The 19819-nt window shown below is 37.2% G+C and overlaps 1 protein-coding gene across 2 annotated transcripts in view; it reads right to left on the bottom strand.

The window, feature by feature from the left end:
• LOC150079033 (twitchin-like) overlaps positions 1 to 19819 on the bottom strand; it is a 2795346-nt gene that overhangs the window by 40196 nt on the left and 2735331 nt on the right. For both annotated transcript variants that reach the window (XM_090382361.1, XM_090382360.1), the window contains 2 exons: positions 12647 to 12803; positions 4602 to 4721 (listed from right to left, as the gene is read on the bottom strand). In XM_090382361.1, coding sequence (XP_090238487.1) covers positions 4602 to 4721; positions 12647 to 12803 — 277 coding nt within the window. The remainder of the gene's footprint in view (positions 1 to 4601; positions 4722 to 12646; positions 12804 to 19819) is intronic.

The following is a 19819-nucleotide window of genomic DNA, read 5'->3' as shown; positions in this document are numbered from 1 at the left end:
TGCTAGTATAATAAATGATTTATGGGAAAAAAAAAAAAATCACACGACTAACACCTAATTACAGTATTCCACTAATATGCATAACTTTGTGAGTATGCATTATATGCATATATGTATTATATGCATTATATTCTACATGCAAATGGAATGGGCAAGTAAGCATCAATGCCTTATTATGGGTGATTTCAATTTGCCTCTAATTGATTGGAGTAAATGGGAAGGAAACTCGACATGGGGAACAAAATTTTTAAATCAACTAGATGACTGTTATTTGTATCAACATGTCAGGGAAAGTACTAGAGAAAAGAATATCCTAGACCTCATCATCACACATGAATCAGATGACATAACAGGGCTGACAGTAGAGGAACCAGTAGCAGGAAGTGATCACGGAGTTCTACGGTGGATGATGACGAGAGAGGTAGCAGAAGTAAAAGGCAAAGGAATGGGTTTTAATTTCAGAAAAGGAAATTATGATGCCTTAAGGTACTACATGGCCTCTATTAACTGGGTAGATATCGCGCTGAGAATGAATACAATTGAACTGTGGTACGCTTTTAAAACATTAATCACAGATGCCTTGAATGCGTATATACCATTAAAAAAATACTCCACGAGAAGGGTTCCAAGTTGGATGAATAGTGAAGTTGCCACATTACTTGAGCAGAAAAAGGTGGCATGGAAAGGTTACAGAGCAATAAAAAGTACTGAAGCCTATAACAGCTACAAGATGATCTGTAATAGAGCCACAGAAAAGGTTCGACAGGCGAAGGCAGTTTATGAGAAATCACTAGCAAACAGAGCAAAGAGGGGGGATAAAGAATTCTTCACATATATAAATGCCAAGAAGAGCAGGACAAACCAGATCGGACCTTTACGTAAGGGAAAGGGGATAGTAATAAATACACCAGCTGCCGTTGCAGATGAACTCAACAGTTATTTTGCATCGATATTTACAAATGAAAAGCCTTTTGTGGCAATGGGAAATTGTGGGAGCGAAGTTAAAAAATATGTAATTAATGATATTGAAATTTCGCGAGATTATTTAATGAAAAAACTTTCGAGCCTACAGACCAGTAAGGCTCCTGGAGTTGATGGAATATACCCTATAATCTTAAGAGAGGTGGCAAGCGAGTGCATTGAACCATTGAGGCTAATTATGCGAGCATCACTAGACTCTGGGGAGATTCCCTTGGATTGGAAAAGTGCAAATGTATCTCCCATACATAAGGGTGGCTCTAAAAGTGAAGTTGGAAATTATCGACCTGTCAGTCTGACTTCAGTAGTAGGGAAAATCATGGAGGCAATGATCAAGGGTGGAATTCAGGATCATTTGGATCGAATTGAAATTCTCAAGGATACTCAGCATGGTTTAGTAAAGGGAAAATCATGTTTAACAAATCTGGTTCGCTATTTCGAAAGGGTCACTCAGGAGCTGGATTTAGGGAATAATTTCGACATTGTTTATTTAGATTTCAGCAAAGCTTTTGACTCAGTCCCACATGAGCGGTTGCTTTATAAGCTGGAACAGGTTGGAATCACTGGGAAAATCCTTAGATGGATAGAAGGATGGCTTCAGGGCAGGAGGCAGAGGGTTGTGATAAATGGCTATTCCTCAGATTGGGTTGATGTAAGAAGTGGGGTTCCCCAAGGATCAGTATTAGGACCACTGTTGTTTTTAATTTTCATAAACGACATTGATGAAGGGATAGAGGGCGTGATGTCTAAATTTGCAGACGACGTTAAAATTGGTAGAGTAGTTAATGATCACTGTCAAGCTGAGCTTCTTCAGAGAGACCTAGATAGACTTCAAGAATGGTCAGAAAAATGGCAGCTGTGCTTTAATCCAACAAAGTGTAAGGTATTACACCTGGGAAACAGTAATCCCAAAATAACTTATTCACTTGGTGGAGTTCAACTAAACCCAGTACTGGAGGAAAGGGACTTGGGTGTTACGATACGGTCAGACATGAAATTCTCTGAGCATTGTAAACAGGTTGCAAGGAAGTCCCATGGTGTCCTATCGATGATCTATCGAACTTTTGCAAGTAGAGATAGGGACGTGATAATCCCATTATATAAGGCTTATGTTAGACCACACTTGGAATACTGTGTTCAAGTATGGAGACCGCACCTAAAGAAAGACATCGAGCTTCTTGAAAGGGTGCAAAGAAGGGTAACTCGCCTGGTGAGATCGGCAAAAGGGCGTCCTTATGAAGAAAGACTTCGAATATGTGGGTTGCAGAGTTTGGAAACTAGACACCTTAGAGGAGATTTGATTGAGGTGTTTAAGGCTCTGAGAGGCATCAGTAAAATGAATGAGGACAAAATTTTCAAGATTATAAATGATGCTAGAACTAGGGGACATAAATTCAAGTTACGGGGGGAAATGTTTAGATTGGACTGCAGGAAGTTTTATTTTAGCCAGCGAGTTATAAATTACTGGAATAAGTTGCCTTCATGGGTGGTAGAGGCCGACAGTTTGGGGAAATTCAAAGGTCATCTGGATAGTACCTTCGGGTAAGGGAAGCGCATAGGATGATAGGTTTAATTTCCTTTTTATTTATATTTTATTTTATTTATATATATATTTTTTTATTTATTATTTATTATTATTTAGTTATTTATTTTATTTATTTTTTGTTTTTATCATTGTTTTGTTCAGATTATTTTATTTTTTATTTTTTTTTGGCTGGTGCAGCATAAGCCATAGGCTTTCTTGCACCATGCGGCCGTTACTAATACTAATACTAACTTTTATGCTAGTATAATAAATGATTTATGGGAAAAAAAAAAAAAAAATCACACAACTAACACCTAATTACAGTATTCCACTAATATGCATAACTTTGTGAGTATGCATTATATGCATATGTGCATTAAAACAACAATGTGATAGCCTTGTGTTAGTCATTATGTTTGTTTATATCAGAAGTGGGAATTGGCATTCATGATTGCATCCTAGTGTTCATCACAGCTCCAAGTTTTTTTAGAATTTTATTTATTACCCCTCTTGTTGTTAATGGTATATAAGCATTATTTATAACACCAGTATGAAAGCTCTATAATAGAGTGAAGTGATATGCAGCTTTCATACTGAGTGCTGAATAGTGATACAGAAGGAAACTGTCTAACAGTTTGTAGTGAAATATTTCTAGGTCCTGGACAACTTTCCCTTAATATTAGCGATTTGCAGCCTTGTTTGAATGAAACAGTTTTGATGAAAAATTCAGAATGACAAATCCAACTATGTCTGTTCTTTGGTCCTTCAGGTTGTCCCAGACATTCTCTCAGATATGCCAGACAAGCTGTACTTGCTACCTGGGAGTCTGAAACCCTGATGGAACTGATATTTGAGTGACACTCAATTCAAATGGACCCAATTTCGGCAAAGTCTGGACGGTCTGTGACAGCCAAATCCTTTGCTTACACCTTCACGATGGGGGGACTGTTAGTAATCCTGGGTAGAACAGTGTGCTTGCACACGGGGGGTTATACCCCCCGTGTGCAAGCACACTGTGGGTATCCACCCAGGAGTGAACCAGCATAAGGAGGGGTCGAGGTGTGGTGCCCACACTGCATGGATGAGTGCCGCCTCTGTGTTATTAGGCAATACTAGGTGACTCTGATCAACTGGTGCAATACCACCACTTTGCTTATTGGAGGCTTGAAGTGGTGGAACCCTTTCTCTTCCATCTAAACAAAATAAAATTAAACAGAGCAGAAAAATAGACTTAAAGTTGATAGCATAAACACTGATGAGATAAAGTTCATTAATCTCAGAAAGGCAAGGTACATTAAAATCACACTAATAACTTTGTTTACGTAACATAAGAGTTTGTGTAGTAAGGTAGTCTTCACTCCCACTTGTCCACATATTTCAATTTCCTGTTTCTTCTGTATAGTTAATGGGGGAATGAGAATACTTGGGGAATGAGCATATTTTACTATTTTAGACACCCTGTTATAAAAATCATTGCCATTTACCTGTGTGTGTATTATTTTGTTGGTGAATTTCATTGTATTAACTCTCCTGGTAATACTGTTTCTTTGAATAAAATATAAATAATGGACACAGTCTCAAGTTTTTGAATATATCTGAGAGGGGTGGGAGAGGAATTTAGACTTCTGAGATGCAAGAATGAAATCCTTATACCCAAATCAAACTTTTAGGAGCATAGGCTGACAATGCTCCCTACCATAGAGAGCAAGTGGTGGAGAGTTTTTGCATGGTGAAGATATTTCCTAATTGTATACCCTGGGTAATGTATGCAGATGCAAGTGTGAGACAGTCTGTATGCTTCCACAAAGAATGCACAGCCTACTGATAACTGTGGTGGTAGTATATTGGCTGCCAAAAATAGTTACAATATAAATGAAAACTCCTCTAGCCACCTAGAACCACATCAGAGTATATGGTTACTAAGGTTATGCAATATTGTTTCGAGCATGTGGCTGCAAATTTGTTAAGACAGTGTGAATGCTTTTTGCCTTTGGGTAAAGAAAAATTATTTACTGTATTTTAAGATAAAGAGGTAGGTATTATTTTTCATGTGATATTTATATAAAGTAGCTGATCAAATTTACTTTTGATCACCTACATTTAACTATGCACTGTAAAATAACAGGATCTCCATCCTTCACAATTTGGCTTTTTAGATGTTGGACAACTCGGGGGGGAACTTCTTTTCCTTTCTTTTGTGGTTTGGCATCTTTAGTTTCTGCAGTATAAAAAATAAAACAAAGATTATTTGGATACATTTAAAATTAGCTAATCATACACAAATGTATTGCTATCATCATATACTAATGGTTAACAGAAAAACTGCCTAAAATAACTATTATTTAGTGCAACCAGTGGATGATTTTAGCAAAAACTGGATAAGCCAATGAACATTTGTATGTTCATTAATTACATTTAGCACAACCACAGCTGAGTGGTAAGGGAACCAGTACAGAACTGTGCATGCATGTTTGAATTCATATGATACTATAAAATATAGTATGTATAATACTACAAAATATAATACTGTTCTCATTATTTCTATTTTGTGAACTCTTTTGAGCCTATTGACTGTCCCAGAGTATAAAAGCAGAAAACATTTTATATAAAGTAAAATCTTAATCCTCCATTCAAAATTCCAGAATTCTCAAAAGTCTGATGAATTGGGTGGGGATGGGACATTATTCATCAGGTGTTGTGTGATGGCTGTTGTAAATTATGCAAAATTATAGGAACTTATGCACAGCTTCTCAAACACATACTTCTCAAAGTATGTGTTTTTTGATGTCAATCAAGAAACACAATATGATTGGATAGATCAATAGTAATCAAACTCCACGCAGAATAGAATGGAAATCATTTCAGCAACTTTGTTAAGTGTATGAAACAACAACTACACTGTAAGTTCTGAATTATCACATTTTAAAACTAATCTTGCTTGCTTTAACATTTAAGTCAAATACAGTCATTTAAGTCAAATGCACTGCTGTTTGTAGATAGTTTTTTCAAGCATATATGCTAAGAGTTGAAATATAGTTGATTATAAGAAAGCAGAAAACTTTATTCTCCTTGGAAACCTAATAGTTCAGAAGGTAGAAAAAATTAGAAACACAGTAGAAAGAATGTAAACAAAATATAACTTGGGTTAACCAGGTTCATCATTCCTGTCCCAACAACTGCAACCTGGATTGTAGCTATTTACAAAAAACCAGAACAAACTAAAAAAAAATTATAATTAATGAACTCATATATGCAGTTATCATTTATATATTGCAATTGTAAGGATTTTGGGAGGCTCATGCCTGGCACTTATGCTAAGAGTTTGAAAAAGGGTTTACAGTTTCTGCAAACTGTTTATTTTCCAACTCATTTAACATAAACTTTTCAGGAGGTTCATGCCAGGCATGAGCATCCAGAAAAGTTTACAGTTGCAATAGATAACTGTTTGTATGAGCCTGCTAATTATAAAAAAAAAAAAAAAAAAAAAAAAAAAAATTTGTTCTATTTAAAAAAAAATTGTTTTTTTATAGTGATATTTGTGTTAGTAGTACCACATGAGTTAAGAAAATAAGCTTATACATCATCAGCCAAAAAAACAAAAAAAAAAAAAAAAAACATATTTGTTCATCCTCTAATAACCTGTCTAATTCTTCCTTAAATTTAATTTAGCTACCCACTTCCACAACACCAGATGGAAGTTTGTTTGAACAATCAGTCTCTCTCTGGCAAATTTTTGTACATCTAAATTTATGATTTATGACCCTTTATGAGTGTTGTCTGAGAAGGGTAAGGATGCCATTTAGATCTTTGCAGCTGGTCACCCAGGGCTGGCTTAAGGCACGTTTGAGTGGTTCCCCCGAACAGGATGCCAAAATTTTGGGGATGCAAAATGCCTAAAAAATTCACTGGTTTGCTGTAAATTTCAAGCTGGAGAGATAGACTTGGGGCTGCTTCTGTGGTCACCGGAGGCATTGATGAAGCCATACAAAGAGAGAAACCTGACACCAAACGATTGGTACCCAGTAGGGAATATGAAAAATGTTAAAAAACCCACATCTTACAGAATTTAATAATCACTGGGAACAGGATGCAGTCTCTATAGTCCCTCCTGTGGCTAAAAAATTTGACTTTATTGCAATTATGAAACATAGATAGATATGGACAAAATTGTGATATTGTCCAACAAGATACCCAATATGAAATTATTGAAAATTTGAGAGTAAACAAATGAGGGATGGGGAGTACTACCATTTTACAATCAGACATGGAAGATACAAAACACATGGATGAGCCAGTCTGAAATGTTTGATGCAGTATGCATCATACTTAAGTCAAGTTTAGTTGCTAATGCGCCAATAAAATCCAAACCAAACCAAACTTAAGTTAAGGCACATAAACAAGCAGTGAGAATTTTCTAAAAATTTATAAAATGTCACATTTTTTAAACATTTTTGAGAATCATGGTGCAAAATACACCAAATTTTTGAATTTGGGATTTTTTACAGTCTTAAACAGTTAGTTTTGAAAGCTTTTTTTTTTTTTTTTTTTGTTCTGAGATCTCAAGAAAAAAACAATTTTATCATTTTGGCTGCTTGTCACTTGTTGCACTCCTGGTTCTTTTATGCAGTGTGTTTAATAGACATCTTTTCCTTTACTTGATACTTCAATAATATCATTACTGTGGAATGAGAACACAGTATACGTTCTCATTCGACAGCGATGCTTTTAAATAATAGCATAATAATCACTAATTTGACATATCAAATTAACAAAAGTATAGTAAATTGGATAAAACTAATTTAATAGATGTTATTTATTTATTATTCAAAATATTTTTATAAAGATTTCCAAAGTAACTAAAAGCATATATCATTTTTCTTATTGCAATTTATTTTCAAGCTGTGCATCATCCGCTGACACACAATGTGCCAACAGTATTAATATAATTAATAATTTTACTACTGTTATTTAGTAATAATTAATAATTTTTTTAAAAATAGTTTTGTTTTTAATATATGATTTTTTATTCATATTTCTTTTTAACTTCTGTAATGCTGTTCTGGCACGTTCCAACAATAAAAAAGCCTAGTTACCTCCTTCTGCTGTATAAAGAAGGTGAAAGAATTGATATGACAACATCGATAACTAACGTACCCCTTGTGGAACTCACCAACACTCTGAATAAGCTTAGCCTCAAAAGATCTCTGTCCTCACCAGGGATAATCAAACCTTGGATATGATTTTTTCTTCATTTGTATCTGCAGGTCATGCTGAATGTCTTTACCTATGACCACCAACCAATAATTTTTTTTATTTCATTCTGCCAGTGGAGGAAGAATCTATCTCTAAGAGAAATAAATTTATCACTAAGAAATTGATATATTCTATGAATTACATTAAGCTGGAAGGATCTCAGAACACATAAGAATTTATAACAGGGACAATTTGAAAGGTAAATTCATAGAGGATACCACCAGGGGATTGGCTAACCAGTTGGAAAAGATAGATATATAAGGAGTCTCCAAGACAATGAGAATATCACACAGGTCTGACATATGGTTTAACTATGAAGCCAAAACTGTCTTCAGGAAGACAGTTTTGGCCAGTGCAATGCTGCTGGAACAGGTGCAGAGAGGACAATGAGATTGATAAAGGAAATGAAAGGGTGGTCTCACCAAGAAAAGCTTCAGTCCTTCAAATTGCAGCATCTGAAAACCAGGCACCTGTGAGGAGATCTGAATGAGTTACCACTGTTGTACCAGGTTTGACTGAGTGTAGCCTTTCTGTTACCTTGCACAAGTCTAATCAACCTCCGTCTCTTGCATCAACGTGCTGTTTCTAACCATAAAAATGGTTGGATATTATTTGGGTACTGGATGATTTTGATACACCCAAGACAGTCATAGGTGGAAATCCTGGTAGGATTGCATGGGCCTGCATGGTTGTTATGGGCCTATATGAGAGCTTGAAGGACAGGGTGGTTGCCCTCGAAGGATCTAAATTGAGGGGCCCATCAAGCTCTCAGCTGCCCACATCAATGCCAGAGCTTGCACTTGGTCAGCATGCAACACAGCAGAAACTCCCAAGGCAGAATGCACTGGTCCCAAAGGAACTAGTAGTTGTTGGTGACTCTATTGTCAGGGAAATGGGGAACATGGTATGTAAAAAGGATAGGTGGACCGATACCAGGGTATGTCTGCCAAGGGTAAAGGTTGATAATGTTGTAGAGCGGATATCATCTTTTAATGGCACAAATAAGGGTGATATAGTTGTACACGTTGGCATTAATGATATTAATAGTAGGAGACCGGCAGAATTACTTAACAAGTACAGGTCACTGCTGAAAAAAAGCCGTGAATTAGGGTTGAATTTGAAAGTATCTGCAATTCTGCCCAGACACGACAGGAGGGAGTATATGATGAGAGCCTTGTTGATCAATTCGGCCCTGGAAAGATTGTGCAAGGCTTAAGGGGTAGAATATTTTTCAGCCTGGTCTGTATTTGTTAACAGGAGAGACTGTTTCTACAGGGATGGGATACACTTAAATAGAAAAGTGTGCAAGAATATTTGCTGATGCTATTGAGGCAGTGTTAGGTGGGTTGGAAAACTGCTAGCTTGGGGAGATACAAGGACTAATAGATTAACAGTAGCCACTGGCAGAGGTGAAAGTGATTCTTGCACTGCTTCTATTGGAATGAGTAGCAGCCTGGAAAACAAGATGCAGGGTATTTCAGAGACTGCTGGGAGTCATTGCGGTACAAGTAAACACATGGGTTGTGTTAGGGTAGGTAAGAATAGGAACAGGTGCATGTATACTTGGGTGCACACCAATGCTAGGAGTTTGGTAAATAAATTTGATGAATTTGAGGTACTGCTCAAAACATCAAAGGCAGATGTTGGGATATCAGAGATGTGGTGTCACAGATATAAGGAATGCAGAACTGAAATTTGGGGAGTACAAGGTGTACAGAAAGGATAGACAGGATAGGAAGGGATATGCTATTAGTTAAGAAACACATAAAATCCAAGGAAGTGAATCCAGTCGACATCGCTGGACAGTGCAGTGTCGAGTCAGTTTGGTGTGACATAAGCACAGGGAGATCAAAATTGAGAGTAGGAGTGTGTTATAGGCTTAATGACTCTGATGAGTATAATAAGAAACTGTACAGGGAAATAGAGTGGGCCAGTAAATCAGAGTCTTATAATGGGGGATTTTAATTTCCCAGAGATTGACTGGAATTTGTGGGTTGGTCACTCACACATTAGCAAGGCTTTTGGGGATTTATTGGATGATTGTTTTCTACATCAGCATGTTTGGGAGGCAACTAGAGGGAGTAATACTCTTGATCTGATTATCAGTAGTGATTCTTCATGCATTAAGAATCTGCAGATAAAGGAACCACTAGGTGGCAGTGATCCCAGTGTGTTGAAGTGGGATTTAATCAAAGAGGTAACTACCATCAGGGATAAAGGGAAGGGTTTTTGCTTTCGTAAAGGCGACTACAATGGTCTGAGACAGTATTTATATTCTATATGGTGGGACCAAATGATGATGTTACCAATAGCAAATTCAAAATGAGAAGCATTCAAAGAACTTATCTTGGAAGCTATTGGGCTTTACATACCAACTAAGAAATATTGTTCAAGGTTTAGGCCTAAATGGACGTCAGATGAACTAATAAGACATATGGCAGAGAAGAAAAATGCATGGGATACATATAAATTAATGGGTGACATGAAAGCCCTATGATAGATATAAGCTGGTGTGTAACCAAGTCACAAAGGAGATTAGGCAGGCAAAGGCAGATTATGAAAAATCCTTGGCAAAGGATGCAAAGAAAAACAGAAAAGAGTACTTTACCTATGTAAACTCTAGAAAGAAAGGGATGAATCAGATTGGTCCACTGGATATTGATGGTTCAACAGTTGACGATCCTGCTCAGGTGGCTAATAAACTAAACGAGTATTTTGCATCTACATTCATACATGAGGAGTTATTCAGGAAGGGGAATGCCAGAGATGAGATAAACTCTGGCAGTGAGCTAGATGATTTTGTAATAACTGAGAGGAAAGTGGAGGAGAAATTGTTGAGGATAATCATAAAAAAGGCATCCGGGGTGGATGGGATCTATCCAGTTATATTAAAGGAGGCAGCAGAGGAAGTAAGCAAACTTTTAGCCATAATTATGAGAGCTTCTTTGGACTCTTGCACATGGATGTCTGCTGTTGGAGCAGTGTGGCATTGGAGGCAAATTGCTGCTATGGATAAAGGGATGGTTGGGGGGGGGGAGAGAAGACAGAGAGTAGTAATCAATGGACACTGCTCATCGTGGACTAATGTTATTAGTGGAGTCCCTCAGGGTTCAGTGTTAGGTCCATTGTTGTTTTCTGTATTTATAAATGATATTGATGATGGTATATCAAGCTTAATGTCCAAGTTTGCAGACGATACAAAGGTTGGCAGGTTTGTTAAGGACACTACTGGCGCTATACTGCTGCAACAGGATCTGGAAAGGTTGGGCTGAGAGGTGGCAAATGAAGTTTAACATTGACAAATGCAAAGTACTATATATGGGAAACAGTAACCCCAGAGCAACATATCAACTCTGTGGTACTACACTGACAGTGGTAGAGAATGAAAAGAAACTGGGGGTAATTGTGCAGGCAGATATGCAGTTTCCTGAGAAGGGCAGATGGGCTATAAGAGTAGCTCATGGTGTCTTGTCAATGATATACAGGAATTTTTCTAATAGGGATAAGGAGGTGATTGTATAAGGAAATGGTCAGGCCACACCTCGAGTACTGTATACAGGTCTGGAGGCCTCATTTCAAGAAAAATGTACAGCTGCTGGAACAAGTACAGAGAAGGGCAACAAGATTAGTGAATGGAACAAAGGGTTGCTCTTATGAAGAAAGACTTAACTTTTGCAAATTACAGTGTCTGGAAACTAGACACTGGCGAGATAATCTGATAGAGGTGTATAAAGCATTGAATGGTTTGAGCATGCTCAATGCCGATGGGATTCTTCCTCTTGCTCAGAATAATCACGTGAGAGGGCATAAATTCAAATTGAGGAAAGACAGATGTAGGATAGATGTGCGGAAATTTGCCTTTAGCCAGCGGGTAGTTGGTTGGTGGAACAGACTTCCATCCCTTGTTGTGGAAGTTGATAGCTGAAATAAATTTAAGGCTCAGCTGGACAGGTATTTCGAATGAATGGAGGGGTGAAATGGGAGTGGTTTTTTTTTTTTTTTTTGGCTGATGCTGCATAAGCTTGCTGTCTTGCATTATATGCCTATGCTAATGCTAGGTCTGACATATGGTTTAACTATGAAGCCAAAACTGTCTTAAGGAAGACAGTTTTGGCCAGTGCAATGCTGCTGGAACAGGTGCAGAGAGGACAACGAGATTGATGAAGGGAATGAAAGGGTGGTCTCACCAAGAAAGGCTTCAGTTCTTCAAATTGCAGCATCTGAAAACCAGGCACCTGTGAGGAGATCTGAATGAGTTGCCACTGTTATACCAGCTTTGACTGAGTGTAGCCTTTCTGTTATCTTGCACAAGTCTAATCAACCTCCGTCTTTTGCATCAACGTGCTGTTTCCAACCATTTCTATGGTTGGATATCATTTGGGTACTGGATGATTTTGATACACCCAAGACAGTCATAGGTGGAAATCCTGGTAGGATTGCAGTTTCTACAATACTCATACCAGTGCAACTGGAACTCGTTACTATGCCACATTCAAAGTATGAAATATTTTTGCTCTGCCCATTTTCTCACAGAATTGCCCACACATAGCAACTTTTCCTATCTCTTTTATATCATAAGGCATGACTCAGTGATGTCATTATGAGTACACTTCATTTCATTAAAGAAAAAGGGGCGGCAGGTGTACCTAATAAAGTGGCCACTTAGTATGTCTCAACTGCATCCTGATAAATCAGTTCATTCTCATACAGAACAATGTTTATTATGTCATGAATGTACTGTGATATTTGTGAACACTGTAATAACAATTGTATATATATCTCTTCTGGACATGCTAGTGTGTACTGAATAACTATAAGCGACATTTTTCAAAAAAAAGTTTCACCTTTAAAATTGCTCTCTAAGATGACTGAAATAATACAATGACTTACTTATTACAGATAGTTTGCATGTGGTATTAGCTGTACCCTTGTTATTGATAGCTTTACATGTATACTCTCCTTCATCTTCTGGGTAGACTTCTTCAATAATGAGAGTAGCAATTCCATTTTTGTATTTTAAATTCATAATTGTTGAAGAATGGAGTTCCTGGAAATGAAATTTAAACTTTTATTCAGTTATGCCTGCACAATAAATGTTTTTCATTATATTTATAAATACATTGTATTCAATAGCCTATTAGTGATTGGGGAAAAAAAAAAAAAAAAAAGGACTAATTTTAAAGAAAGGTACGAGGATTCTTCAATTAAAACATATTTGTTTATGTTTTTAAAATTTTGTGTCTTTTCAAGCAAGGCTGAATATGATTTAGTGATAATCACCCTGCTTCATGTATTCTCGTGAAGCAGAGTGATTCCTTTTGTCATTCAGTGTTGGGCAAATTTCCTTCAGAATGATGAATAATGAATAAAAACAACTACTTTTATTCATGAATAAAAAATAAATAATTTAATCGATAAATAATACAAAATAAAAAGTTATTCTTTTATTGTCTATTAGAATACATTTTTATTTACTGAATAATGAATAAAAAAAATTATTGGGGAATTAAAAAATATTCACAAATAAAAAAATAATTTCTCAATAAAAAATTACTTGTGAATAACAAAAATTAGTCACAAATATGGAATTTATTTGTTTTCAATTAGCTTTCAATACTACCTTTTCTTCAAAGAAGCCATCAGAAAGTCTATGGGAACATTAATAATAGAGGCAGAAGAGAAGTCTTTCTACTGGCACAGAAGGAAGGAAGTGGTGTATTAAATTGAAGAAATAGTTTCTTCACAGCTGGATATTTCTTAAACAGTTTATATCAATGTCCGGGTCATTTAGAAAGTGCAGTACTTCCAGTACTGAACTTTTGATACTTCCAGTACTGCACTTGACATTTGATGTTAATTTTTTTTCCTACATGGTGATTTATGTCTAACCCGAAATCAAAAAAGGTATCATCTCTACTGTCTGTTGAAGAATGTATGCTCACTTCAGTTTGTGTTGTGATTTCTGCAGCTGTAGTTTGCTTAAAGAGAGTAAGCAATTATCTTTGTACAGAAGGGTCCATGCAGGTGAACTATTTATCCTTAAAATAAAATGAGTGAATTTGAAATGCTAGTTAGGACAAGTAATGCTGACATAATAGGGCTTACGGAAACATGGTGCCACCTGGAGATAGGGGATGATGAGTTTCAGTACAGTACAGTATGTATAATATATTTAGAAAGGACAGGGCAAATGGGGTCATGCTTCTTATCAAAAGCAGCCCGAGCACGATGAAAGCTTTCCTGGATTCAGACATTTTGCATGCTAGTATAGAATCTGTATGGTGTGAGATAGTTGGAAGCAAAGGTATAATGAGAGTAGGAGTAATCTACAGGCCAAGCGATTGTGAAGATTATGATGAAAGCCTCTATATGCAAATGGAATGGGCAAGTAAGCATAAATGTCTTATTATGGGTAATTTTAATTTGCCTCTAATTAATTGGAACAAATTTGAAGGAAATTCCACGTGGGGAACAAAATTTTTAAATCAACTAGATGATTGCTATTTGTATCAACATGTCAGGGAAAAGAATACTCTAGACCTCATCATCACCCATGAACCAGATTGATTGATTGATTTAAGAATTCTTGGCGCAAGAGCTACTGCGGCTAAGATGTGCCTGAAAGGTTTTATACAACAGTTTTGTTCTTATTTGTATTTTGCTGTTAATGGTTTCCAAGGGTCATGGAATGACTATAGCTTGCCTTACAGATAATATTTGGTTTCATATTTGATTGTGGTAATTTATTTTCTTGAGGAACTGAAAAAGATCTGTTATATTTTTCCTATCATCCAGTATAGTTTTGAGAATGAGGAAGTGATATTTGATTAACTTTTTGAAGCAGTTTTGGCACTCATCTGAAAAAGATGGACAAGTAATCAGTATATGATCTACTGTTTGTTGTGTGTGACAGATAGGGCATAGAGGGGGATCCTCTCCTCACAAAAGATGAGAGTGGCTGAAATACGTGTGTCCTATTCTTAACTTTGCAAGTATCACTTCATCATGTCTGTTTTGCTGTATGCTGGATTTCCATGGTTGGAGTAAACTTTTAATCTGATGCAATTTGTTATTGGTTAGTACTTGCCATTGCTGTTGCCAGTGATGTATCCCACTGTGTTGAATAACTTGTTTGTATTCTGAGAAAGGGATATATTCTGATGCAGAAATTTTGACTTTTTTATCTGCTCTGTGTTCTTTCTCGTTACCATGTATTCCAACATGACTTGGGATCCAGCAAAATTTAACGTTACAACATTGTTCAAGGAGTTTTGATACTGGTATTAAATTTGCTGTTGTAGTGGATGTTTGTTAGAATTGATATTTTATATTCCCATCATGGAACTAAGGGAGTCAGTGAAAATGATGCTGTTGTGGGAACTTGAATGGTTGATTTGGTTTAGTGCTAACATAATGGCTTGCAGTTCTGCAGTATAAATGCTAGTCTTTTGAGAGTTTTTGGGCCAATGCGATGTCAGAAAAGTAAACTGCCGCTCCCATATGAGATCCAATTTTGAATCCATCTGTATATAGAAAGCAATGATCTGAAAATTGTGCCTTATAAGCAGCATGCAGCTGTTGATAGTTTATACGAGAGAGGATTTGTTTGCTCCAAAAGTGGAAGGAGAAGTCGCATGAAGGCTGTCTGATTATCTATGGTGGTGTAGACTGCTTTATCAGTGGCATTATATTATCCAGATTAAGCTCTCTACTGAGAAGAAGGTTTTTTAATCTTACACTCACAGGTTTATTGATTCTTTGTTGTTGTTGATAATGTTGTTCCCATTCAGATGTAAAAAGGGTTTTCTGTAGGTGTTGACCCGGTAAGGATTTTATTTTAGCTGCATAAGAAAGTAATTGATTTTGTCTTCTGATTTGCAAAGGACTTCCGATTTTCTTGGGCCTCAACGTACAGGCTCTGTACAGGCGAGGTACGGAAAGCTCCAAGGGCTAAATGGAGTGCACAGTGATGTACCGGGTCGAGCCATCTCAGGGTACTAGATCTTGCTGAGTCATAGACTGGGGCACCATTGTCTAGTTTAGACCGAATGAGTGGGCGATGTAAACATAGTAGGAGTGTCCTGTCTGCTCCCAGGATATAGCGGATAGGACCTTTAAGATATTCATTTTCTTCAGACAGTGGACTCTTATGTAACTGATATGCCCAGAAAAGTTCAATTTTTTGTCAAGTCCTGAGAAACGGACACTATTTTTAACTGGGATGATCTGTTCTTTCAGCCTGAGTTCAGGGTGGGGATGGAGATTCCTTTTTCTGCAGAAATGTATATATACACATTTCTTTCTGTCCATTTTATGACTCTGTTTATGGCTACTTGTAATTGTCATTCTATTGTCCTCATATGCTGTGCTTGATAAGAAATGCTGAAATAATCAGCATAAATAGTTGTAAAGATGTTAGCATTAGCATTAGTAGAGGCATTTGATGCAAGAAAGCAAGCATATGCAGCATCAACCAAAAAAAAAATAAATAAAATAAATAAATAAAAAAATAACCACTTCCACTTCACCCCTCTGTTCGTTCTAAATACCTGTCCAGCTGAGCCTTAAACTTATTTAAGCTATCAACTTCCACGACAAGGGATGGAAGTCTGTTCCACCAACCAACCACCCGCTGGCTAAAGGCAAATTTCCTCACGTCTATCCTACATTTGTCTTTCCTCAATTTGAATTTACGCCCTCTCAGGTGATTATTCTGAGCAAGAGGAAGAATCCCATCAGCATTGAACATGCTCAAACCATTCAAGGCTTTATACACCTCTATCAGATCACCTCGCTGGTGCCTAGTCTCCAGACACTGTAATTTGCAAAACTTGAGCCTTTCTTCGTAAGAGCACCCCTTTGTTCCATTCACCAATCTTGTTGCCCTTCTCTGTACTCGTTCCAGCATCTCTACATCCTTCTTGAAATGAGGCCTCCAGACCTGTATACAGTACTCAAAGTGTGGCCTGACCATTGCCTTATACAAGGGAATAATCACCTCCTTATCCCTGCTAGAAAAATTCCTATATGTCATCGACAATACACCATGAGCTACTCTTGCAGCCCATCTGCACTGCTCAGAAAACTTCATATCTGCCTGCACAACCACCCCCAGGTCCCTTTCATTCTCTACTACTGTCAGTGTAGTACCACAGAGTTGATATGTCGCTCTGGGGTTGCTGTTTCCCATATGTAGTACTTTACATTTGTCAATGTTAAACTTCATTTGCCACCTCTCAGCCCATCTGCTCAACCTTTCCAGATCCTGTTGCAGTAGCATAGTGTCAGTAGTGTCCTTGACAACCCTGCCAACCTTCGTATCGTCTGCAAACTTGGACATTAAGCTTGATATGCCATCATCAATATCATTAATAAATACAGAAAACAACAATGGACCAAACACTGAACCCTGAGGGACTCCACTAATAACATTAGTCCATAAAGAGCAGTGTCCATTGATTACCACACTCTGTCTTCTCCCACTCAACTATCCCTTTATCCATAGCAGCAATTTGCTTCCAATGCCACACTGCTCCAATTTGTGCAGCAGTCTTCCATGTGCAACAGTATCAAAAGCCTTTCTAAGATCCAAATATATGATATCAAAATTATTCTTTGCATCCAGTTCTTTTGTGACTGCATCATAGTATCCAATCAAATTGGTCAGGCAAGACTTCCTCTTAACAAAACCATGCTGTGTCTGAGCTATAACTGAAGTCTTGTCTAGATGATCCTGCAGTGCTTCTTTAACCAGTGCCTCCATTAATTTTCTGGGAACAGAAGTTAAACTCACAGGTCTATAATTACTTGTGTCAGGTGTTGATCCTCCTTTGTGAATTGGGGTCACATTTGCACATCTCCAGTCCATGGATACTTCCCCTGAGTCCAAGGAAGGTCTCATAATGTTGTTTGGGATTTGTTCTATTATTGTGCTGAAGTGGATTGCAAAAAGTGTGGCACTTATTACAGATCCTTGAGGGGCCTCTTCTTCCTGATAGTATGTTTTGGAAAGTGTATTGTTCATTCGAACTTGGAAGGTCCGATTCTTAAGGAAATTTTATATGTAGAGGGGTAGATGTCCTCTAAGGCCAAGTTGATGTAACCTTCTATGTATACCATAGTGCCATGTGGTATCATATGCCATGTGGCTTTCGATATAAAAATTAACCATGACTTGATGTTGTTTCCTGAGAAAGGCATTTCTTACTTGATTTTACAGTTGTATAAGTACATCTAAGGTACAGCGACTTTTCCAAAAGCCATATTGTGCTGGGTTGAGAAGATCATTATTTTCTAGATACCACGTTAGTCAATTGTTGACCATTTTCTCTGAGATCTTGCCTAAGCAGCTAGTCAAAGCTATGGGATGATAGTTCTGTGGGTCTGTTAGGTCTTTTCCCTGTTTTGGGAAAGCTAGTACTATTGCATGGTGCCATTTGTCTGGAAAAGAATTTTCAAGGTATATCTTGTTGAATAGATCTAACAGGGCTAATTAGGATTGTTCATCTAATTGTTGTATCATTGCATAATGTATTCCATCAGGACTTACTTTCGCCTCTAGCAGAGTTTGTTTTAGTTCTGCTACTGCGAGTGGCAAGTTGTATTGTTCGCGCTGATTGCCGGAAAAGCTTAGCTTTATTTTTTCGGCCTCATTCTTGTACGTTTTGAAAGCGGTCGAGTATGCACAATTAGCAGATGTATTGGCAAAATTTTCACCAAGCACATTGACAATATCTAAGGTATTTGTAACCAACTGTCCTTTCCAATTTAGCAATGGAGAGGGGGTTTATTTGAGAATTGTTTGTCATTTTTCTAATCATTTTACAGATAAGTGTAGTTGGTGTGGAAATGGTTATAGTGGATGAGAATTTCATCAGTCACTTTTTTGCTGATTTTTTTCACTTTTCTGATCTTAGCTCTGGCTCTCTTGATTTGTATCTGATTGTCTGTTGTTGGATTTTTGCAAAAGAGGTTCCAGGCTCTATTTCTCTCTTTTTTAGCTTCCTTGCACTCTTTGTTCCACCATGGTTTTTGGATATATTCTAATGTTAGAAGATGTTTTAGGTATTGTCTTTTTCGCAGCTCGAAGAAGCCACTGATACTTGTATCGATCCTTGTTTAATAATGTTGCGGTCTAACTTGGCTAGTGTCCTGAATGTTTCCTAATCTACGTCATATATTTTCCACCTCAGGTGTCTACTGGCTTGGCATGGCATTTTCTTCATGATTTTCAAAATTATGGGGTAGTGGTTGCTGCTCAATGGAGTCTCATCCACGCTCCATTTTGTCATCGGGAACAGTGTTGGGGTCAGATTGATAAGTCTATTACAGAACTGCTTTTTGATGGAAGGTGGAAATATGTGTGTGTGCTGTCATTCAAAATCATTAGGTTGTTCTCAACTATTACTTTTTAAATTTGCTTTTCCTTTTGGTCTATTTTGAAATTACCTCATAGTGGCTGATGTCCATTTAGGTCACCTAAAATGCAGAGCAGAGGTGGTAGTTGAGCGATCAGCTCTTCGAAATCTTTCAATCGGAATTCTTGATTAAGGGGTAGATATATTGAGGCTATGGTAATATTGAAGCCTATTGCCAGACAGGCTGCGGCTGCTTCTAATAGAGTGTTCAATGACATTGTTTGGGAAGGTATATGTCTGTTAACTAATATTGCAACTCCCCCTCACGTTGTTCCATCCGTTATGGTTCCAGCTGTACAAATAGAACTGGCATGTTCTTGAGAACCACAATTTGCACACATTAATTATCATTAAATAAACACATTAAATAAACATGTGAAATTTCAACATCGTTAATTACATTTTTTTCAACTTTCTCTACATACAGCCTGCAAGTGACCAAACTTCTGATAGCTGAAACAGAGGAGAGGATTCTGGATATATGGTCTTATGTTGCAGTATAGGTATTCTGCTTTTACTAATCTGGGTGGCTTTAGTGTGTTAAAAGTGATTATCGGATTCTTGGTGGGGGTGATAATCCCTTCTTTTTTAATTGTAATTCTTTAACACTGATGATCTCCTTGTTCCTGAAGCTCAATTTGAATTT

Source organism: Mastigoproctus giganteus, chromosome 10, assembly GCF_048544385.1.
Source record: "Mastigoproctus giganteus isolate SK-2022 chromosome 10, ASM4854438v1, whole genome shotgun sequence".
Taxonomy (NCBI): Eukaryota; Metazoa; Arthropoda; class Arachnida; order Uropygi; family Thelyphonidae; genus Mastigoproctus; species Mastigoproctus giganteus.
The sequence above is the reverse complement of the archived record's forward strand: the minus strand, read 5'-3'. Positions and strand labels throughout refer to the sequence as shown.